The sequence below is a fragment of the Rhododendron vialii genome, chromosome 1a, assembly GCF_030253575.1.
Source record: "Rhododendron vialii isolate Sample 1 chromosome 1a, ASM3025357v1".
NCBI lineage: Eukaryota > Viridiplantae > Streptophyta > Magnoliopsida > Ericales > Ericaceae > Rhododendron > Rhododendron vialii.
Window position 1 is genome coordinate 30061364 of NC_080557.1, and position 23908 is coordinate 30085271.

Here is a 23908-nt window from a genome sequence, read left to right on the forward strand (position 1 = left end):
GAAAAGCTTGCTTTGTTTTAAAAAATATTGTTGCATATTATTTGATAAATTGCATTTACAAAAGGAAATTATTTTTTTTTTGACTAAATCGCCCCCAACAATTTTTACTCGTAGATGGTGAACCGACGCAGTGGACTAGGATACGAGAATGGTGAATCCTCTAACACTAACACCAACCTAGCTCAAATCATGCAAGCACTTGTAACTGCCTTGAACGCTAACCGCCATAACCAAAACCGCGACGATGGACCGATGACCCGAACCCGGGCAATGAACGAATTTTGCAAGCGCCGACCCCCGACCTTCAACGGAGATCCTAACCCTACCATGGCTGAAGCTTGGCTGAAAGAAACCAAGGTGATCCTGGACACCTTAGAGATTACTCGGAACGGAGACCGTGTGGCCTTAGCCACTTACCAGCTGAAGGGAGAAGCCCGTTACTGGTGGGAGTTAATGGAGGCCACCCATGCCATAGCCACCATGACATTTGCCGAGTTTGAAACCCTATTCCTCGACAAATACTTCCCTACACCCCTTCGCCTAGCCAAGGAGCAGGAATTTATGAACCTGAAACAAGGGACGATGACCGTGACCCAGTACGCGGCCAAATTTGAATAGCTATCCCGTTACGCCCCAACTGCTGTGGCAACCGAAGACAAGAAGGCAAGAAGATTCGAGTGGGGGCTGACTACCACTCGAAGGGCCGTAGTGGCACAAGCCTTTACCACCTATAATGGTGTGGTTCAATGTGCTCTCTGCCTGAAAAGCGAGGAGGCTGACTTCAAAACTCGATGGAGGAAGGCAACGGGCAACACTGGCGGGCTGATCCGAACCCAGCCACCCAACAACAACCGCCGACCCTACCCAACCAAGCCTTTCACCCTAGCGCAAAACAACCAACCCTGGAGGACTGCTGCATCCTGGCATGGTGAACCGCAGAGGGGCAGCCAGAATAAAGCATCGGTGCAATGCTTCAACTGCCAGGCCATGGGCCACTACAAGCGTGACTGCCCCCAACCTCAGAGGGAAAGGAATGGAAACTTTGGGAATCAAAGAATCCAACAACCTGGACAGGCTCGCTTTATGAAGCAAAACCCTGGAGGCCCACCGCAGCAGCAGAACGGGCAAAACAAGGGAAAGCAGCCCATTGGAACCCATCAAGGCACTGGAGGACGTATCTTTGCCCTACAGACTGAGGAGCAGGAACAGGATCCCTCTGTGATCCAAGGTACGCTATTATTGTACAGCACCTGTGTACAAGCTTTATTTGATTCTGGAGCATCGCATTCGTTTATATCTACTACTTGTGTAATTGCCCTAGCACTAGAAACGGAACCCCTGAGCAAAAGTACGAAAGTAGTATCACCAATGGGAGGGAGCATAACTGTTAATCTAGTATGTAGAGGGTGCGAGTTAGAAGTAGCCAACCTGCGCCTGACTTGCGATCTCAGAATGATCGACATGGTGGATTTCGACGTAATTTTGGGCATGGACTGGCTATCGGCTCACCGAGCAGTCATAGACTGTCATTAGAAGACAGTGACGGCCTACGCTCCGAAGGGAACTCGTTTCCGTTTTAAGGGGGGATAGAGAAGCAGCGAGTTTGACAACGAAAAGATCTAGGTGGCAGAATCAACTATTTGGATGGCTAGCTAGTCTCCAAATGGAAGAAACTGACAGGATGGAGTTAGGATTACCTCACATCGTGTGCGAATACGCTGATGTTTTCCCTGAGGAACTTCCTGGCTTACCACCTCCAAAAGAGATAAACTTCTCCATAGAACTTCAACCAGGAACGGCACCAATCTCGATGGCGCCATACCGAATGGCCCCGGCCGAACTAAAGGAACTCAAGACCCAGTTACAGGAGCTGTTGGACAAGGGATTTATCAGGCCGAGTACTTCACCATGGGGAGCGCCTGCTCTATTCGTGAAGAAGAAAGAAGGGACGCTGCGATTATGTATCGACTATAGGAAGTTGAATCAAGTCACAGTCAAGAATCAATATCCGTTGCCTAGGATCGATGACCTTTTTGATCAATTAAGGGGAGCAACCTGGTTCTCTAAAATCGATCTCCGATCAGGCTATCATCAATTACGGATTCAAGATGAGGATATTACCAAGACAGCTTTTCGTACCAGATACGGCCACTACGAGTTTGTAGTGATGCCATTCGGGCTGACCAATGCTCCGGCAGTATTCATGAGTCTCATGAACAAGATCTTTCAACCCTACTTAGACAAGTTCGTAGTGGTGTTCATTGATGATATACTGATATACTCTGCTAACAAAGAGGAGCACGAAGAGCACCTTCGGATAGCGCTACAAGTACTTCGAGATAACCAACTCTATGCCAAGGCAAGTAAATGCGAGTTTTGGCTAGAAGTGGTTAAGTTCTTGGGACATGTAGTATCCAAGGAAGGGATTTTAGTGGACGGAAGTAAGATCGAAGCAGTGCTGAACTGGAAACAGCCGACCTCGGTGTTCGAAATCAGGAGTTTTCTAGGATTGGCTGGGTATTACCGAAGATTCATCCCAGACTTTTCAACCTTGGCCAAGCCAATGACCAAGTTGACTCAGAAAGGAGTGAAGCTGGATTGGAATGAAGCCTGTGAGAAATCCTTCCAAGAATTGAAGAAGACACTGACCAACGCACCGGTACTTATCATCCCTGAACGAGGGGTAGATTATACTATTTATTGCGACGCTTCGAGAGATGGTTTGGGATGCGTGCTAATGCAGAATGGGAAGGTCGTAGCCTACGGATCTCGACAACTTCGACCGCACGAGAAGAATTATCCTACCCATGACCTAGAATTGGCCGCAGTAGTGTTCGCCCTCAAATCCTGGCGATACTATCTGTGGGGAGAACAATTCGAAGTTTTCATCGACCATAAGAGCCTCAAATACCTGTTCACTCAGAAGGAGTTGAACCTGAGGCAGCGCCGATGGATGGAATACTTGGAGGACTACAAGTTTACGCTCCAGTATCACCCCGGCAAGGCCAACGTGGTAGCTGACGCTCTGAGTTGAAAGGACAGAGCACAGAAGGTCAAGACTACCATCAAGGAATGGGAGATGGTGGACACCCTTAACGAGTTCAACCTGCAATCATCATCAGAGAGCGAAAACGCTCGACTGTACACTCTAGTTACAGAGCCAGCACTTCTTCAGGAAATCTTACTAGCCCAAACCTTCGAGCAGAATTGTGAGTTCGTCCGGCATTGAATCCGAGAAGGAAAGGCGGTGCCAGGATGGACTATCGAAGAGAATAACAGCCTGAGATTCAAAGGAAAAGTATTCGTGCCTAATGTTGGAACCCTTCGAGAAGACGTACTCCGAGTAGCTCACCATTCGAACTTCACAGTTCACCCTGGCGGTACAAAGATGTATCACGACTTGCGAAGAACATACTGGTGGGAAGGAATGAAGAAGGATGTAGCACGGTTCGTATCTGCCTGTTTGGTGTGTCAACAAGTCAAGGCCGAGCATCAGAAACCTAGAGGAGATCTTCAACCTTTACCAATACCGACCTGGAAGTGGGAGCACATCTCAATGGATTTCGTGACGGGACTGCCAAGATCTGCCAAGTCCAACACAGCCATCTGGGTGATCGTAGATCGACTCACCAAGTCTGCACACTTTCTGCCTGTCAAGATGACAGAAAACGTGGAGCAACTAAGCCTGTTGTACATTCGAGAAATCGTACACCTCCATGGAGTACCAATCTCGATAGTATCTGACAGAGACCCACGTTTTGTATCACACTTTTGGAAAGGATTGCAGAAAGCATTGGGAACGGATGTGAGGCTTAGCACGGCCTTTCACCCACAAACAGATGGACAAACGAAGAGGACTATTCAGACCCTGGAAGATATGCTGAGAGCCTGCGCCTTGGATTTCTCTGGAAACTGGGAGCAGCATTTACCGTTGGTGGAGTTCGCCTACAACAACAGTTATCAAGCAAGCATTGGGATGGCACCGTACGAAGCTCTATACGGTCGACCCTGCCAAACTCCAGTCTGTTGGACCGATGCTGGGGAAACAGGATTGATAGGGCCTGACATAGTACGGGATACCACGGAGAAGGTCAAGACTATCAGACAGAGGATCCAGACAGCTCAAAGCCGACAGAAGAGTTATGCGGATAAAAGGAGCCGACCTTTGTCTTTCGCAGTAGGAGATCATGTATTCCTGAAGATCAGACCAAAGAAGGGAGTTATAAGATTTGGAAAGAAGGGGAAATTGTCTCTGCGCTACATCGGACCATTTGACATCGTGGAGAAGATCGGGAAGGTTGCATACCGCCTGGCACTGCCACCCCAGCTGGACCGAGTGCATAACGTGTTTCACGTTTCCATGCTTCACAAGTATCTAGCCTTACCCACCCATGTTCTCAATTAGGAAGACATCACTATCGAAGAAGACGCGACATACGAAGAGGAACCGATAGAGATTCAAGACCGAAGTGAGAAGACCATGAAGGCAAAATACCCTCATTTGTTCGAATCCTAGCATCCACCTAATTTCGAGGACGAAATTGTTTAAGGGGGATAGGTTGTAACAACTCCGATTTTTCATTCAATAAAAATCTCGTTGTTATTCAAAATTTCTTAATTTCTCTTGATTGCTCGATGGTTTTCTTATTTGATTTCTAGTAGTTTGTATTCAAGCAATTGAATGCCTTATCACCGTATTCCTCGACTAGAAACCCTAATTGCCATGCCTAGTCAATTTTCAACCAAATAGTTGGTATAACCAAACTAGTTAACTATTTAGTTACCTTTCAATCATTAACCATTGGACAGTAATTGTTAGGGTAATCTTTACCCATTGGACAATAGCTTTTCCATTATTATATCTTGTTGAGTACATGTATATATACACATGTGTATTTGCCACATGCAAAAGGACATGTAGTCTTTTCTAAGAGCTTAGTTTATTATATAAGTACCTTGTCCTTTATTATCCCTTGGTTATTAACCATTAGGGGATTTATTACCCATTGGTCAATAGGTTAGTCTTGCCAACTAAGTACTAGGCCTATTAAACTAATCCTTTATTAAGATTCCCGAGAGTACAAAGTATACTATTATATTAATTAAGTACTAGTACCTTTTGTATTAGTATAATGGGAGAATCTTGACCTTCCCACCCTAGAATCTTAGTACTTATGTACTTGCTTATATATTATTATTATTAGTCTTCTTTAGTACATATATATGTGGGTGAGTGAGATATATATATATATATATATATATATATATATAGATAGAGAGAGAGAAATTCGGCTAGAGAGAGAGAGAGAGGGGAGTCTTGGCCTATAAATAGAAGTCATTCCAAGCTTCAAACTCGCATCTTCAAGCCTTGCTCTTCCTTCTCTCTAGAAATTCCAAGTGTTCTTAGTTCTAAAGTTCTTGTTTTCTTGTGTTTCTTGAGAGTTCTTGAGAGAAACCACCAAACCACTTCCAAAACCACCACTAGATCTCTAAAAGTAGCTTAGATTAGTTAGCAAGTTGTTTCTAGGAAGAGAAAAGTTCATCTCTCTTCCTTTCGAAGCAATCCGGAGCCGTTACGCCGCCGAATCACAAAACCGACAACCAAATTCTCCATAGCCGACCACCGCCAAGAAGTAAGGTAGGAATCCTAGTCCACCAACTCTATGCAATGTATAAGATCGTATGTTGGAAAATAGAACGTCATTAAAAAGAAAACTTTGATCATTCTTTCGAAAGTAGATAAGGTTATCTTTTGATGTCAAATGAAGATTTGTAAACTTATTTTGCTATTGGATGTATAAGCATGCTAAAATAATCTAAAATTGGATGATCTTGTTAGAATAGTTGTGAATTTTTTATGAATGCTTGTTTATGTGGAAAGTTCTACCGCGGAAGTTTATGCATGAAAACGAGACACCTAAACCAAGAAAGTTAGAGACATGACGCTTAGAGTAAGGTTAATGAGGAAGAAAATGTGTTTTCCGAGGAAGGAAATATTTTGAAACTACATAATGACCGGTTTGGTGGCATTATGTGAGTTGTGCATGTGTGTGTGTGTGCACCAATGGAAAACCGGTGCGGCGGAACCATTGTGAAGATACTCGGGAGATCGGCGCGGTGGAACCGAGGTTGGGTGTGTGGCTTGGTTATCCGTGGAGAGGAGCCAATGCAATCGTGTGCCAATGGGAACCCGGTGCGGCGGAACCATTGTGAGGATACTCGGAAACCCGAAACGGCGGAACCGAGGTTGGGTGAGTTAGAAAGGTGTTTTGGAAAAGAAAAGTGGAAATAACGACACGGTCTACGACGAGTCAGAAAAGTCAACACTATCGTTAGTTTGAATAAGGAATGTGGATTTGATTAACTGCTTGTCAATATGATTGATTTATGTAGAATCGTTGTTATTATGATCTCTTGTTCATAAGTTAAGGGTTAGTAAGTAGGATTATACTATTGAGCCCTATAGCTCATGGTGTTACCTTTTGGTGACCCTGACATATTATATGGGTGGCGACGCCGGTATAATATGTCAGATCTGATAGATGAACACGGCGAACTCTTCACTTTGGAGGCGTTCGGAGCCGAAGATCTCGCTAGGATGGAGGAACAAGCGGAGCAGTAGTTAGGAACCCTAACTTCCTATTTTTGTGCTTAAAATACTCTTACGAGAGTTATGTTGTAATAATGAGCAGTGACTCTCTTTAAGTTTTGTAATAAATTATCCCTTTAACGTATCCAAAATTCGGGGCATTACAGCTAGATTGATGAAGTTCAACAATTCCACATGGTTCATGATCAAAAGATCCTTCATACAAGCAAACAGTGCCGGCTCTGGGCTAAGGCCCAAGAGGCCTGAGCCTTAAGCCCCCAAAAAAGCCCAAAAACTAGGGGCCCCATTTGTTTTAAGTACCTAAGTATATATGTTTGTTATAGGGCCTATTTTTAAACCCAAGGCCCAATGTTCTCCTCGCCCACTGGCTATTGCGAACAGGGCCCAGTTAAAAAGAACACAGAACCAAGGAATAAACAAAAACAAAAAAAAACTGGAATAAAAGGAATCACGAGATTGTTGATCTCTGGGGCCCTTGAAATTTATTCAGTGTGGACCGTGTAGTGAGTGCACTGTGCATCATTACTATCATCTTTTCCCCTTTTGCACAAACACTATCCCATTGCGAACAAACGCAAGAAAGGAAGAACGGACCGGCTAGAGAAAAAAAAATATCTAGAAGAAGAGTGATGTTTAAGTAACAATAATGATGCTTCTGAAATATTGTGATTTATTGTATTTTTTGTGGGATTTTTCGCGTTGAATACATGTATTTAGTTTTTAAAAATTCATTTATCGACTCTTTTTTTTTTGTATACATCTATTAAAGGCCTATTTTTTAAGATCGTCTTAGGCCCACAAAATCTCAGAGCCGGCCCTGCAAGCAAACATACAAAACCACCATATACAAGCTAACATACAAAACCACCCATCGAAAAATGTTCATAAGTGCAAAGGAAAAGGAAAAGAAACGAACACGGCGTTTTCGGATCATGGAAATGTTCACATTCCAACCATACCATATCTGCCCAATGATTCACATTGCAAGAATTTCAAGTGCTGATTCACATTGCAAGGATTTCAGTGCAAAAGAGTAGCAAAACAATTGCAGTAATCTATTGAAATTGAGCAAACAAAAAGTTGTATGCAATGTGCTTTAGTCGATTACCTGACCAAACTTGTTAGCTAAATGTTAATTGGAAAGACAGAATTTACTCTGCAGAAGAATGATTGTGAGAATCCACCGAATTTCCTCTGTCCAATTCCCCAGTACCAGAATCAGCCCCAACCCCATGAAACGACTCACCGGAAACCAGCGCTTGAAGCAGCTTAGGAGGTGGTGGGACACCGACTTCCACCACGCCTTCCAACATTTTCATCACCATTCCCATTGTAGGCCTTATCCCCTCCTCATCTTGTATGCACCAAACTGCCACCAATCCTACCCGCTCCGCCTCCACCACATCATACCCGCCTGCAACAAGCCTTTCATCCACCACCGCCGCCACATCTCCCTCAATTATCCTCTTAGCCGCCCAAGGTGGAAAAAACCACTTCTCCCCCTCTCCACCGCCACCTCCTCCACCACCCGACAGCGGCCTCACCACATTACGCCGCCCACCTATCAATTCTAACAAGGTCATTCCATAGCTATACACATCTGCTTTTGCAGTGATCGCCACACCAGAGATCCACTCGGGCGCGACATAACCCCACGTGCCCCTCATTGTAGCCAAAACCCCACTAATATCTCTTCCAACAAGCTTCGCTAGTCCGAAATCTGATACTTTAGGTGAAAAATCTTCACTTAGTAGAATATTCTCAGGCTTAATATCACAATGTATGATACAATCCCTACACCCCTCATGTAAATATGCAATGGCTCTTGCTGTCCCAACTGCAATCCTAAACCTAACATCCCAACACAAATTCTGCCCATTCCTCTTCAAGTACATACTTAAAGGACCGTTTGGCATGTAATCATAAACCAAGAGCCTATGGGAATTTTCTGAACAAAACCCTCTTAGCCTTACCAAATTCACATGCTGGATATTCCCAATTGTGCACACCTCTGCCCGGAATTCTCTCTCCGCCCCGCCCGGCCTTTCGAGTCTCTTGACCGCCACAGATGAAGAACTACCCGGTAATTTGCCCAGGAAAACCGCACCAAATCCGCCATGCCCTAGTTTCTCTGAAAACCCCCTAGTGGCGGCATGAAGCTCTTTGTAGGAAAATACCTTCAAATTTGTGACCGGAAAAACTGCATCCCCTTCTTCCTTTTCTCTTTTCACTCTCTTAGTCCTTACCCGTCTTAAAAACAACAATGCTGCAACTACCATAACAGCAGAAATCACTACTACAATCCCACCAATCTTTCCGATCAGAATCATTGTTCTTTTCTTTTTCTTCTTTGTTACACCTTCTTTTGGAACCCTAATGTACAATATATCGTCAATGGTGGAATCAGATGTCAAGTTTTTCAGATTCAAGAGAGACCCAAATAGGGCTTTACACAAATTAGTCCTTGAATTGTGAATCAAACCAACACAAGAACAGTTACTTAAACATGTGCTATCACACTCACTCCTACCCCCTAAAAACGACTTGCTAACAGCTCCGTCAAAGCTCACCGCCCCAACCTCCTGAAACCCATCATCGCTGCTGCATTTGGCAGCATCTTGGGGGCAACAACCGCTGGAGAAGTCACCGGAGTCCCATGCACCGCTATCAACCGGCTGAAAATTAGCAATGCAATTACAAGGAGTCAACAATCTAGCATTACAAAAGCCAAAATTTCCACAGTGCCCATACACCGTACAAAGATTCTCCGGCTGAGACCAGAACTTGTTCCAATTCTTTGCCTGCGGCGACCACGTGTACTGCCGGAGTTGGCCAGAGGTGTCCAGATGGAACCGGGTTAGCGGAGGCCGGACGCCGCTCTCCAGCGAAGTTTCCGTGTACCCAAACGACGCCGTGGGTTTGAACGGATTGGTGAAGTGGAATCTGTTCATAAGAAACTGTGTGAATACAAATATAACAAAATTCCAACTATTTCTTTCAATTTAATCTTCTAATAAATGGGTTGCTGATTAGTAATCTACCAGATCAGTCCATCCGTTGAACCAAAATGGCATTGTCAAAGCATTTTAATTTCATTTTACGGAAAAATAACAGAATTGCTACTTCAGCATAACCACCTCCCCCTGCAACCATCTTTCCCACACTATGAAGGTGGTGTGGCAAATTTGAAAATTGTCAAATGTGGTACCAAGAATGACATGGTCAAAATTTATCTTTGCATTTGGCCCAAAAACTAAAGAGAAAATTTTCACTTTTAATGCGAAATCTTAAATTTTGGCATGGTATTTGGCACGTGTGGAATCAGATCTTTTATACCATTATATCTTCTGATTCTGGAACTATGTCACATAATGCATGTGCATAAATATGAGTGGGAGCGCGAGCCTAAACGCGAATTTGTTAGTCGAAACATCTCATGCTACTAAAATTTGCGAAATTCAAAATTGAGAACAGAAGCGTAAAACGAGAATTGAGAGCACGAGGTTCTGGAGAGAATTCGTCAACCTGTAGTACAATGCTTAGTTAAAATTTACGAGTAGTTGAAAGGAAATGATAATGCCAAAATTGCTTGCTTTTGTTTGTGTCAAAACTCTAGTGTATAAAAGCCTCATGCCTTAAACATGGTACAAAGGTTCTATGCACAACAGTTTTAGCACAAACAAAAACAGTTTGGCAGAAAATCCAATACCTATAAATGTAGGGTATGGTCATTTCCGGGACACCGGCAAACGCACTCCCCGTCCACTTCCCAGTCGACCAATACGACTCCGTTCCATCAAACACGAGCTCCACCTCACCGTACTCCGGCGGCTTCAACCTCAGAGAATACTTTCCCACCCCCGGATCACCAAACCCCCTCCAACTCGTCAGAAACCTATCCCCTGTCAAATTCATCCCCGGCAGCCACGTGTCCGCCGGAAAATCAAAGCTCCGCCACACGACCCCTCCGTCGCCGCCAACCAACACCAGATTCCCTTCCTCCAACAGCCTCGCCTCCACTGCCTCCATAGCCGCCGCATTCCCCGTCGTCCACACGACTTCCCCACCACCAAGCTCCACCGCCAGCTCGCCATCGGCCGTAATCACCGCCGCCGCAGAAGATAAGTTCCTCGCCGGAGCTCCCCTGTTTGCGACCCAAACGTAGGTCGGCGTAGGAATTGAAGCGTACCTGTTAAGAAAAGTGAATCGACAAGAAGCTAGTTTTAATTAATGTATCCTTATCCTTAATTGGATCTAAACGTAACCCTAGCATGCATTTATAAAAGCTACAAGTGACTAATAAACCTAAACCAATCAAGAAACATGCATAATAAAAAAAAACCAAGACTAAATATGAAGCATAATAAAACCTAGATTACATGATAGCAAGTAAATATTATGCTAACAGTACCAAATGCCCAGGTACCATCTGGGTTCATCATCGCCATGAGGATTGAAAAAACCCAGCTCGAACGTTCTGTTCTCGCTAAGAATCGTCTCGTTTCCTTTTATAATCACGAACCCAGCACTGGATTTTGTTTTTTCGAGTCCGTTGCTGGGGTTTGAGCTTTTGTTACTCAGATTTAAGGTTGAGTCGAGCTGGGTCGTGGTTGAAATGAGTAGTAGCAAAAGGAAAACGAAGATGGTAATGGAGGGTGACATTTTGATGGGAATATCAGTGGAAAGCAGAGCATTATTGTTGGCGAGCGGACATGGGAGCTGTGGGAATTTGTTAGAGATTCAGAATCTCTCTCTCATATGATTGAGGGGTTTTGAGAGAGAGAGGGAGAGAGTAAGGGGGCGTTTGGATGGTGGCTTTTCTTATTTTTCACTTCTGATTTTTGGCTTTTGGCTGTTTGGCTGGCAGAGGGAAAATAGGTTTTCCGGAAAATGGGTTTTCCATTTTCATGTTTCTAAGACAAAAGCCAGAAAGAGCTCAGAGGAGCTTTTCTCATTTTCATTCTCATTTTTTCATTTTGTTCTCTTGCCATGCCAAAAGACATCTCTTCCCTCTCCTTTTTGAGATAATTCCACAAAGCCCTGGTTTTGTCCCCTCTACTGATTTCCTTCACATTCTCACAGTTCTCACATACCAGGAGAATACGAGAAGAGAGAGGCCGGAGCAGACGACTGGACCTTCGACCAAAGTGGGGAAATCGTTCACCTCTTTCACACTTCTGCATCTCCCACCACAAGAACGGGAAGAATTTCTTCTGGGTTAGAATTATGGTTTCCATTTCGATCTGACCATGGAAGAACCCAGAACATAAAATAGACTCTGTATCTTCCATTCCAACATACAAATTTTGACAAAAATTAAACCCATCAAACATGACAAATTGTATTGTTTCGCTTGTTTTTTTCCGTTTCCAAAAATCAAACCCACTACACATCCATCTACTCCACTAAAAACTCTAAAAAACCCACCAGATTCAATTTCGAAACCCTATCCCAGATTCGCCCCGATGATTTTGATTTTGTATGAGGGGGAGGGGTGTCTGGGCTGTTGATTGTTTAGGAGGAAAATGGGCTTTTGATTTGCAAAAATGGAGGTTGGGTATGGGAGGAGGAGAGAGAGAAATGGGTTTGGAATTGGTTCGTGCGTGGGTGAAAGAGATAAATTTTGGTTTGTCTCAAAACAAGGGCAATATAGTAAAAATACAACTCATAATTCATTTTTATCACATATTTTTCAAACACTACTCTTGCGGTAAAATACATTCTACACATTTCATCCAAACACTCTATCAAATTTAAAATACATTCTGATCAAAATTAAAAAAACCAAAAAGTTAAAAAGTTAAAAATGAAAAGTCAAAAAGTAAGTTCCCAAACACCCCCTAAGTGGAGATTTGGATAGGGAAAATTACCCACAGGCGATGTGGACCGGAAAATATCACCAATCCATGGTCCCAACTCTCAAAATCACCACCCTCATGACATGAGGGGAAATATTTACCAAAACATGGTAGGCCTGGTTGAATTGACAATTATACCCTCCCATATATTATCTGTAAAATGCCCTAATATTCATTCCCTTCCAAATCCATCGCTTTCTGATTTCAAGCCTCTCATCCGCTCAGTAGCTCTCGACCCTCTCTCTCCAAGTAGCGCTCGCTCTCTCTCTCTCTCTCTCTCTCTCTCTCTCTCTCTCTCTGGTAGCTCTCTGTCTCTCTCTCTGGTAGCTCTCGCTCTCTCTCTCTCTCTCTCTCTCTCTCGTAGGTGTGCTGTGTGTGCTGTGTGTGCTGTGTGTTCTGTGAAAATCGAAGAAAACCTCACTCTAAACCCCCCCTTTCTTTCTCACACACACAGAGTCGTAGTATTCAGACATTGAGACAAATTTTTGGTTGTTTTATGCAGATTTTGGCCCACATTGTTGTGTGAACCCTGATTGAAGGTTTGACATAAGCTACTTTGGTCGAGTTGGTGAGTTTGCTGTATTATGTCCATATTTAGGTCACTGTGTATGATTTTGTTATTTTGTACTATCTCTTTAGTTCATGTTGTTGTTTGGCATGTGGGTTTGTTTACAAATATCGTGTTAACCACCTAATCTGAACAGAGTTTATGGTTTGGAATGTACTTTTATGATTCCCAACCTAAACTACCATGAAAACATTTAGAAATTGGCGTGCAATTGGAAAAATTAGGATGGACATTGGAGCAAATAGGGATGAAATTGAGTATAGAGTCTGGAAATATATAATTCCCCTCCCCTTCGTTTGAATCTCTTGAACATGCATTTTCACAAATACATTGTAGGCAAAAGCATGCCTTCTCAGCCAGGTATGAACCGTGAGCAAAAGCAGAGAGGGAAGAGAGCCAAAAGGGGCATATATCAGTTGCAAATGAGTTGCGGTGAGGGCCGATGAACTGGTGGTGGTGATAGAGGAGGATGGACTGACAAATTGGTGGTCGGAGATCCCAAGAGCACTTCCCCTCTTCCCTCACAATGCCTCTTGCTAAGCTGCATTGAAAAAAAAATTAACCAAACCTTATTTCCTCTTTTGCTAACCTGCATTCAAATCATCACTAAATCTTTTTTTGGTAAGTTGCATCCAAACACAAAACTCGTATCCAACCCTCCAAACCGAAAAAAACTAGACTTTTGAATAGGGGGGAACAGTGGTGTTATGTCACTATACATTGAGTGATATCGGAACGGAGAGTACACTGTTTGTGAGAGAGAGAGAGGTTGTTCGGAGGAGTTGGGGGCCAAATTTGGGGCCTTGGATTTAATGTTAGTTTTGTAATTAAGTTTAAAACTATGGGCACTTTAATGAAAAGAGGACAAAGCTTCTCAAACCTTGGATCAAATGATTCTCAGCCATTATAAAAAAAATGTGTTTGTATCGGTCCACACCCTCATGTTTTATTAGGTAGATATTTATTTTTTACTGATACTCTACTGAAGGAAGAAGCCATGTTTATTAACTTTACTTGCATAGTTTAACTTAATTAATAATATTGAAGATGAATTGGAATATTGTTGGAACTCCAATAATTAGATTATTCTCACGCCTAGTCATTTTTTTAATGGTAGGGGAGTCATGGCGTGTAGTTCAAATAGTGGTACTCCAAGTCCTTTGAGGATACGACTTTGCGACCACGGCAAGGAAGCGGTAGTGCACACCTCCTGGACCGATAAAAATTCGGGTAGGAGGTTCTTTTGCTGCCCTTTCTGGGTTCCTGGTGCACCAAAGAGGAATGGTCCACATTGCAACTACTTCGAATGGTTGGATGGTGAGATAGGTGAGCAAGAGAAAGTGGCTCGCCGATCTGAAAGCAACACAAGATCACTCCATAAGTGTATTGAGGAATATGAGAGAATGATGGGGGAATATGAGAGCAAGATGGTGGAAAGAGAATTTAAGTGTAAGGAACAAGAGGACAAATGCAAGGAGTATGAGAGAAAGATGAAAGAAATCGAGAAAAAGATTAATGATTTGGAGGTGAAGGTGTGGAAAAGCACCGAAATGATGTGGGGGGCATGGGTTGCATGTTCCATTTTGGTTGTCATCATTTTTGCTATCATCTCAACTGGACGTGGGTTTGAGAAAAAGTATTTGGGAAGGCCTCGTTGAATGAAGGGTCGTATGCTTTGGTTTTTGAAGTTTAGAAAGCGGGACTACTAGGTGGTTCCTTTTTGTAAGAAGAACATGTTATGAAAACTGACTGTGGAGACAGTTAAGATGGTTCTTATATGTAATATGTGAATAAAATATTAAGTATTGAATTTATGTATATTATATATATATATATATATATATATATATATATGTTTCTATTGGCATTTATATTTGTCCTCTCCTTTTCATTAGAATCGTTTGCACTTTGCATTCAATATATTACTTAGATAAAACCTTATATCTTGAACCATCCAAGTAATGGTACAAGTCATAATATTGGTCAACTAGAGCTCACAAATGGTAACTTTTACACCAGTGTAGTTTAGCTGAGGACCAGCTAGTGAAATGAAAGAACTTTATTTAGTTCGATCATGCAAGAAGCCTGGTCTCAATAGTATCAGAATGTTAGTTAATTACCAAATCGAACCAAGCATTACGTCCCAACCCTTTGGGGTCTGCTAAATGTTGGTTAATGTAGTGAGAAAGTATCTTATAAGTAGTGTTCTAACAAATTCAATATCTGTAGATAGGCGACCAGTGTTGTGGCTCTCATGTAACCAAACCAAAAAATGATTAGGTTTTTTTTGGTGTTGAAATCATGAGGAAGTTGTACCATGAGCTCAACAAGAAAATTTTAATCGTATCGCGTAGGGGAAAAGCACACGATGTATACATGTTCAGTATGTTGTTGAGTTGGGTTGACTAATTGTGGTTGGCATACGTATTACTATGATTGAATCCTCCTGGTTCTCTGTCATTGACTATAGGCACTTGGATGCATTATGCCCTGTTCTATAATCAGCTCAAATAACAAGAGACATTGTTTGGTTTATGGGAGGGAATGTTTGTGAACTGTAATATGTTAATCATAGGTTTTCAGTTTGGAAGCTACATAGCCTTAAATTTGCTTTGTTGGATCCGTATCTTATCTCATCAAAGGCGTCGAAAATATCAATGCTTGGTTAATGAATAGTGCAAACCATTGTCCTTCCTATAGCAACTATATTCGTCACTATGCCCATGACTATTGCCGATGCTTCAGCATGTAAACCTGATGTAGCCTCATCCATGAACATTATGGAAGGATTGAAAACAAGCTCCATAGCATTTGTTAATCTCTTGCGCTGGTCAGTTGAAAGACCACTTTGCCCTGGAATTCCAACAAAAGAACCTTTGATGCCATCAAGCTCAATTACTTCAACAACTTGTGCTACAAATTTCTGCATTTTTTACATGTGGGGAAATAGACAGCCTCATTTTGTTATATTAACTGTAAACAGAATTTATTTGTCAGTGGTCTATGTAGTATTAAAGACTAGGAGTAATTAGTTGCTCACTTCTTACATGGTTTATGTCTGATGTTCATGTATGTGAACATCTATTACAACACAAGGCTAATTTATTGGTTTCATTTGTTGTAATTCAACTGTGTCAAACCCTACCGGATTTGCTAGAGTTGACGTGCTCGTTATACAATAAATATGTGGTCCACACAGACATAGAGTGTAGTCTTTTAGCAATATGGACTTGGTCTTTGTCTTCAAAGAAACACCAACTAATACTGAATTTATGTATTAAGAACCCAATTTTTGTCAAATTAACATTCCGTCCACAAATAACCTTGTATCATTTCATTGAGTATCAATTGTGTTGTAGTTATATAATGAAACCGGAATATGGTTGTGCAGCCATGTCGACGACTCCTCAAAAGAAGTTGATGTGCTTTTGTTATTCCGGTGGTGAACGCATGGTGAATGCGGATGGTGTGTTACGAAAATATTTGGGTGGTGTTTCTGAAGCTACAGTCATCGAAGAGGGCATATCATTTGACGAGTTAGTTAAACAAGTTTGCTCCCGTATGGATATTAGCCACGACGGGAAGACTTTATTTTATAGTACTTCTAGGGACAAGTCAAAGCATTTGCGTATTAGGGATGAAGATGGTGTTGCTATGTTGTTCCATTTAAATGATGATGCTGTTGACATTTATGTACAAGAAGAGACTGTTAACCATTTGCCTTGCAACATCAGCAGCAGGTATGTAAGCTACAAATTTCATAAGTATATAGAGAGATATAGTAAGATTTTCACATGTGTATTTTTGTCTTTCATTTACGTGTTTTCTTTGCTTTCCTTCTGTAGGGAGTCAAACTTGTTAAGTAGCAGCCCCTCCACAGCTGGTGGAGGAACTTGTTCGCGTAGTGAAGGTAGCCTGGCTGTTTGCCACGAAATGTGTTTGGTGCCATACTCCCAACAACGAGGTGAAGACATCCTAACTGGGGACGGCTAACTGTTTGACAACCCTAGCCTCTTTAAGAAGGCTGTTATTCTATTTTCTGCATTGAACAAGTTCACATTCAAGTATTTGGACAATAGTCATTCATATTATAGGTTGGTATGCGTCATTGATGGTTGTCCATGGAAGCTAACGACTAGATCGCAAGGCAAGTCTGAACTAATTAGAGTGATCAAGCTGAACAACGAACATTTGCACACTGCACACGACACGACTTCTTTCAAACCAAGGATTCGGGCAAAAGAGATGGGTATGATTTTCAAGGACAAACTACTTGTGCAGCCCGAGCTCCTCCCAAGGAGCATATGCAACGACTTTGAGTTAGCGTTCCATAGTCCCCTAACTTACTCGCAGGGATGGAGGACTAAGGAACGCTCCCGTAAATTGATAAGTGGGCCAATTTCGATGACATATCACTTAGTGCCGTGGATGTGTGAACGACTTATACAATCAATTCCAAACACAAGGGCAGTTTGGACTTCGAATGTGGATGGCAAGTTCAGCCAACTTTTTGTCGCTTATGGTTGTAGCATTACGGGGTTCTTGTCGGAATGTCGACCCATGTTGTTTATCGATGCCTGTTTCTTGACTGGTCCTTATCGAGGTAGTTGCTTGTCTGCAGTCGCGTATGATGCGAATGATCAGTTGTTCCCCGTTGCATATGTTGTTGTATCATCTGAGAATTATGAGGATTGGCTATGGTTCATGTAGAATTTGAAGGAAACAGTTGGAGATAAAGCAATTGTGTTAGTCACCGACCGCAACAATTCGTTGTTGAGGGCAGTGAAGGAGGTGTTTGGTGAGGAATTTAACGCATGGTGTGTTCGCCACGTGAAGGAGAATTTTAGTAAGTTTGCCACCGGGAAAGGATTGAGGGGGAACCCAAAGAGTACCGCATTGGACCTTTTCACAAAAATTGCGTATGCAAGAGATCATCGACTCTATGGGGTGTACATGACAAAATTATTTGGTGTGTCACCTGAGTTGGCAAAGTGGGTTGAAGACAATGGCCCACAACACTGGTCAAATGCCTTTTTCCCGTACCGGAGGTGGAACAAATTGTATATGAATATTGCCGAAAGCTTCAACAATTGGATATTAAAATTGAGAGACTTGGACATCATTCAATTCATGAAGGGGCATGTGAACATAACTTCGGACATGTTATTTAGGAGGAAGATGGAAGTCACAAAATGGCATATCCCTTGCCGGTTGGCTGTAACATTGACAAAAAGATGCAGGAAATTCAGTTAAAATCTCAGGGTTTGACTTGTCGGCAAAGTTCTCCTACAGAGTTCCTCGTGTACAACGGTGATTGGAAATCCCATGCGGTGAAGCTCCACTATGGAACTTGCAGCTGCTTGTTATGGCAGATGAAAGGAATCCCTTGCAAGCACGTGGTGCGTGTGATACAGGGCACCCCATACAATATATATAACCTAGTGGACCCTTTCTTTAGGGTGGAAGCACAACTCATTATATACACGACTGTAATGTCTCCTGTTCCTCTTCATGACATGCCCTCTTCTACTGATATGGTTCCACACGTTAACGAGATTCAGTTTGGTTGCGATCTACTTGATATAGCTACGTCGTCTTCCACACCCATGCCAGCATTGCTGCCTCCCGTAGCAAAGCGACCAGCCGGCCGCCCCAAGAAAAAGTGGATTGAGTCCCAATTTCAAGACAAGCAAACAATTTTTTGTGGACTTTGCCACGAGCCTGGACACAATCGAACCACGTGCAAGTCTCCTTTGCTGGAATGATCGTTGGAGCAATAGCTTGTTCAAACGATATTATTATTATGTTTTATTGATCTATATGGTACTTTCATTCAAGCATTTGGTTTTTTCGTGGCATGCATTCGAAGTGGTACTTTTTATTCTAATGCAATGTATTTTACCTATTGTGTCTGACTTTGGGTTTTGTTGAATGTAAGAGACGTATTCTTATTAGGTTCTTATTATAATGCAATGTAATGCATCTGTGATTGTAATGTTCCCATGGTCTATGTGTGACAATTTTAAGGGAGGGACAGGCCAAATGACTTTGACATTGTAATGGGAACATATAATATGGTTGATGGTTCAGTTATTATCCACATTGCTTTTCGTAGTGTTGGAATTGTTTATTTCAGAACCAAAATGGGCTGTTTTGTGGTTGGATTACTAACTGTGTAGTATTATTTTCGTGGTCATGCTGCTTGCCTGGAAATGTATAGGGTATAAATTCACTTGCTGTTAGTAATTTTAGCAGGTGGCTATTTTTATACTTGTGTTGATTGTTGTTTGATGGCATTGATAATTGTGGGTAGCATGCCCTTCAGAAATGGAGAAATGGTAAGGTTCCAACAAGGTACAACAATTGAGAAGCACGATGGTTAAGAGGTACAACAAGGTACAACAATTTAACATAACCTCCACCTAACTAGACATGAGTCTTTTCAAAGAAGTTTCGTTTCTTTCAACCTAAGATAGCACTTGGGTGATGAACCAGTCGTACCCCGTGTGACTGATAACAGCATCGAACCCATTGCCTTCATGCCAATGAGGCTCCATTTCAAAGCTGTAGCTCTTGTATGCGAGCAAAACATCTCCATGGCTCCCGCCGCCCATAGAGTGAACATTGGTAAATCGCATGTGACCTAAGGGACCAAACTTCTCGTGGCGCTGTTCAATGTTGGGTGCCCCTACAAGCACAACAATATCTGGGTCGTGAACACATACAAATGCACGAACCGTGAGAATGACTTCCTTTGTTGTGCACCCACAACATTCCCATACCATTATTTGCATACTAAGATTGTCTGGAATGTCAAGCAACTTGACATCATTTCCCCACTGGAGCATCGACCGGACATCAGCATCAGCTTGCTCCTTTGATTTTCGGGTCTCCATTTGCATCCTATGCCACCTTCCTCCGTTCCATTCCGGTGCAATTTGTAGCACCATGTAAAGCTCCTTGAAAGTGTAATTCAAGGTTATCAGGTGCGCATCATTGGAGTCTGGAATTAGGTCAAACTGTAACGGCGCACTTGTAGCAATGTCATGGTGGGTGATTGGGGGATTTCCTTATCTAGGTATTGCTTCCTTTAATGAGTTATGAGTTAGGTGTGATGAATTTATAGGTGAAGAAAACAGGGGGAAAATCGGGAAAATATTAGTCTGCTTGGCTTTCTAACTCATCCTTTATTGGGGTTGATGTTGGTTGAAAGCAATGGACCGTTCCACCAATCTACCATGAATATGGTTGTAATATCATTAATATGGGATGTCCTGTCTGCAATGCATTCATTATGTTGTCCCATTGGACTGACCATTACTATAGGACAAGGGATAGGAAAATGTCCAGAAGCCCACCTTTCAAAGTCATAGGGCGAACTACCTTTCTTCCAACATTTTCAAAGTGACATGTTATATTACATAGTCTATTAAAAGGACAAAAAACACTTATTCTCATTCAATATCAACTAACTTTCCACGCATGAGTCTTTTCAAAAATTGGACGTGGTCTTTATAAAATAATCGTGTGGTCCGAAGATAAATATAGTGTAGTCTTTTTGCAATATGGACATGGTCTTAGTTTTCAAAGAGCCACCAACTAACTTTCCACGCTTTACCACTTGTCCAAAGATTGAACGTGGTCTTTATACAATGATCGTGTGGTCTTCGGATTAATATAGTGTAGTCTTTTTGCAATATGGACTTGGTCTTAGTCTTCAAAAAGCCACCAACTAACTTTTCACGCTTACCACTTGTCCAAAAATTGAACGTGGTCTTTATACAATGATCGTGTGGTCCGAAGATAAATATAGTGTAGTCTTTTTGCAATATGGACTTGGTCTTAGTCTTCGAAGAGCCACCAACTAACTTTCCACGCTTACCACTTGTCCAAAAATTGAACGTGGTCTTTATACAATGATCGTGTGGTCCGAAGATAAATATAGTGTAGTCTTTTTGTAATATGGACTTGGTCTTAGTCTTCAAAGAACCACCAACTAACTTTCCACGCATACCACTTGTCCAAAAATTGAACGTGGTCTTTATACAATGATCGTGTGGTCTGAAGATAAATATAGTGTAGTCTTTTTGCAATATGGACTTGGTCTTAGTCTTCAAAGAGCCACCAATTAACTTTCCACGCTTACCACTTGTCCAAAAATTGGACGTGGTTTTATACAATGATTGTGTGGTCTGAAGATAAATATAGTGTAGTCTTTTTGCAATATGGACTTGGTCTTAGTCTTTAAAGAGCCACCAACTAACTTTCCACGCTTTTTTGTTTTTTAAGCGTCGATGAATGGGTTCTGCGGGGTGTAGAGAGAGAGAGATAGCGAGAGAGAGAGTGGAAACACGACGGGGAAGAGGAAAACTGCTGGGCAGACAGGCATGGGAAATAGGTTGAATCAATTCTCCAAACCCAAGTTCCGTAACCTACCACACACACGCCTCCTTCTGGTGGAATGGTATCCATATTTTTCATGCATCATCCCATGCTTCACTTCATTTCAATAATACATATTGTACAGTTGCACATGTATACACAATTCTAATTGTTACAATACGTGTTAGTTGCTCACTCCCATCTCTCTCTCTCTCTCTCTCTCTCTCTCTCTCTCTCTCTCTCCCTCTCTTCCGACCAATCTATTGAATTTGGTTTTCCCATCGTTTAGGGGACTTGTTCTTTTGCACTGTCTGTGAATTTCAGTGAACTTTTCTAGCCATTGAAGGATGGATTATTTTGGTCACTGGACTTCAACCATAGAAAAGAGGCACATACAATGATATGGTACACAGTTGGGTCATGATATGGATACCTTGGCACCATTCACAAGCTGCAATTAACGGCCTGCAAAATGGGTTAAGCTTGGTAACATTTTCTTACACTTACAGACCTATTCTTTTTATGAGTCTATATACAATCATGCAGAATCACATGAAAACCAAGTGAACATTTCATTTTTTGGGTCATTCAGTCTTTCTCTTATCTTTTTCTTAAACCATTAATATACAATTATAAATGTCAACTGCATGTATATAATTATATTAGGTATGTGACAGAAGTGTTCCATAATCATCCCTATAAAAAGGGAACTGATGGGTACAAAAGAAAAAGAGAAAAGGTTTACTATAGCGGTGATCTTTACTGTGACTGAAAGTAAGAAGGTGTTCTCCTTGTTAGTAGTCGAATCTCGTTTGTTAACTGGATGATAGAGTGCTATTGAGAACCATGAAAATTTAGACTTTGCCTGGTATGGATTTCATTACATGTTACCTGGTAATTGCTTTTCCAGTTCATGTGACATGAACACAGGGTAAAGGTTTTTTGATTAACTATGTCAACCTTTTTTGTTTTAATGAGTTTAAAAACTGTAAATTTGAACAAGTCATTTACCCACAAAACTGTGGTTTACCAAATGCAAGTTGTGGGACTATAGGAAGTGTAGTGTTTGGAGCTTCAAACCTGTAGGGTTTTGTGGTTCAAAATTGCCATTTTTTAGATCCAAAACTGCTATTCTAAACGGTTATAACATAGCTTGACACTAGCACACAAACCACAAACAAAGCTTCATAACATAGCACACAAAAACTGCTAGTACTCTCATGCATTTCATAACATAGCTTCACACCAAATACAACGGTTTTTTACCATGGGTGTGCTTTACACTTGACATTAGCACACAAACCACAAACCACAAACACAACGATGACTACTACAACAAGCGTTGTCAAATTTGTTAGCCTATTTGTTGTCCTCCTTGGCCCAGTCTGTCCTACTAGCTTGACATTAATCCTAGTCAACTCTGCTAACTTCACGAACAATGCATCATTTTTTTTTTCCAATTTTTGTATTCCTCTTCCCAACTCATTATTCATCATCTTCAAGTCTTCAATTTGTCTCTCGAGTTCTTTCTTTTTTGCTTGCATGATCTTAGCATATTCCAACCCTCTTTCGCATGTTTGTGGATCCACCCATACGAAGAAATTGCAGCCATTCTTTTTCTGAAAAATTTGAACTTGTCAGTAAACATACAAAACAATAGCATTTAGGAAACACAAAATTATATAGACAACAAAACATTCAACTAAATTACCTTATAGTTTACACAACCAATGAACCTTCTACCTAGATTTTTCACAGTTAATGAGGGTCTCATCACTGCTTTTCGTCCACAATCGCATCTTTCATCTCCATTGTGCTGCTGCATGTAGTTGTTGGTGTAACTAGAGCTACTACTCATTTTTTGGGTTGGGAATTTAAAAGGGGCTTTTAAAAAGGGGATAATCTGGTTGGGTTTTTTTTTTGGGTAACTATCTGGTTTGTGTAGAGTAAATGGAGGACAGGCAGGAGGAAAATGGAGGTAAACAGGTGGTGTATTGGTGGGGAGGAAGGGAAGAGGTAGAGGTGGAGAGAACCGTGGAGGTCGTGAGCGGAGGTGGTGAACTGTGAAAAGTAGGTTTAGGGTTTTTTGGTGGGGTAGAGGGAGGACAAAAACCGTGGAGGAGGTGAAAGGTTTAGGGTGGTTTTCTGGTGCGGGGTAGAGAGAGGAAGAGGCAGACTGTGTATTGTAGAGGGAGAGAGAGAGAGAGATCGTGTACCTGGTGTAGAGCAGAGGCCTGGTGTGGAGGAGGAGAGAGAGAGAGAGGGTGGGGTTTTTGAAAGGAGTATAAGGGTATTTTGGTATGTTAACTTATTTTTCCATCCACTTTTTCAATTTTCCATCCAAATCCCTAACAGAATTGGACAGAAAATGGGTGAGGGGGTCAAGTTGCTGGAATTTGATAGTTAGGGGGGGTGAAGTTGCTCGAATTTAAACTTGCAATTAATCCAATTTTGAAATCAAAACACTTTATTTTTCAGGCCGCCCCGATC

At 41.9% G+C, this 23908-nt stretch overlaps 3 protein-coding genes across 5 annotated transcripts; 2 read left to right on the forward strand and 1 right to left on the reverse strand.

The window, feature by feature from the left end:
• The first annotated feature begins 987 nt into the window (after positions 1 to 987).
• Positions 988 to 1533, forward strand: LOC131330251 (uncharacterized). Its single transcript, XM_058363764.1, has one exon. It carries the CDS (start codon positions 988 to 990, stop codon positions 1531 to 1533), a length of 546 nt encoding a protein of 181 aa, XP_058219747.1.
• Positions 1534 to 7532: 5999 nt separating this feature from the next.
• On the reverse strand, positions 7533 to 11425 carry LOC131325904 (G-type lectin S-receptor-like serine/threonine-protein kinase SD2-2). 3 transcript variants are annotated; one of them, XM_058358406.1, is made up of 4 exons: positions 11022 to 11425; positions 10320 to 10799; positions 7719 to 9553; positions 7533 to 7574 (listed from the first exon to the last, which is right to left on the reverse strand). In XM_058358406.1, the coding sequence occupies exons 1-3, from the start codon at positions 11270 to 11272 to the stop codon at positions 7762 to 7764; spliced, it is 2523 nt and encodes an 840-aa protein (XP_058214389.1). In that variant the 5' UTR covers positions 11273 to 11425; the 3' UTR covers positions 7533 to 7574; positions 7719 to 7761. The 3 variants fall into 3 exon arrangements, with proteins under 3 accessions (XP_058214389.1, XP_058214381.1, XP_058214374.1); XM_058358398.1 differs by having other exon boundaries at positions 7533 to 7609; XM_058358391.1 differs by having other exon boundaries at positions 7533 to 9553.
• Positions 11426 to 12895: 1470 nt separating this feature from the next.
• On the forward strand, positions 12896 to 14860 carry LOC131325976 (uncharacterized). Its single transcript, XM_058358504.1, has 2 exons — positions 12896 to 13036; positions 14154 to 14860. Exon 2 carries the CDS (start codon positions 14161 to 14163, stop codon positions 14692 to 14694), a length of 534 nt encoding a protein of 177 aa, XP_058214487.1. The 5' UTR covers positions 12896 to 13036; positions 14154 to 14160; the 3' UTR covers positions 14695 to 14860.
• The last annotated feature ends 9048 nt before the right edge of the window (positions 14861 to 23908 follow it).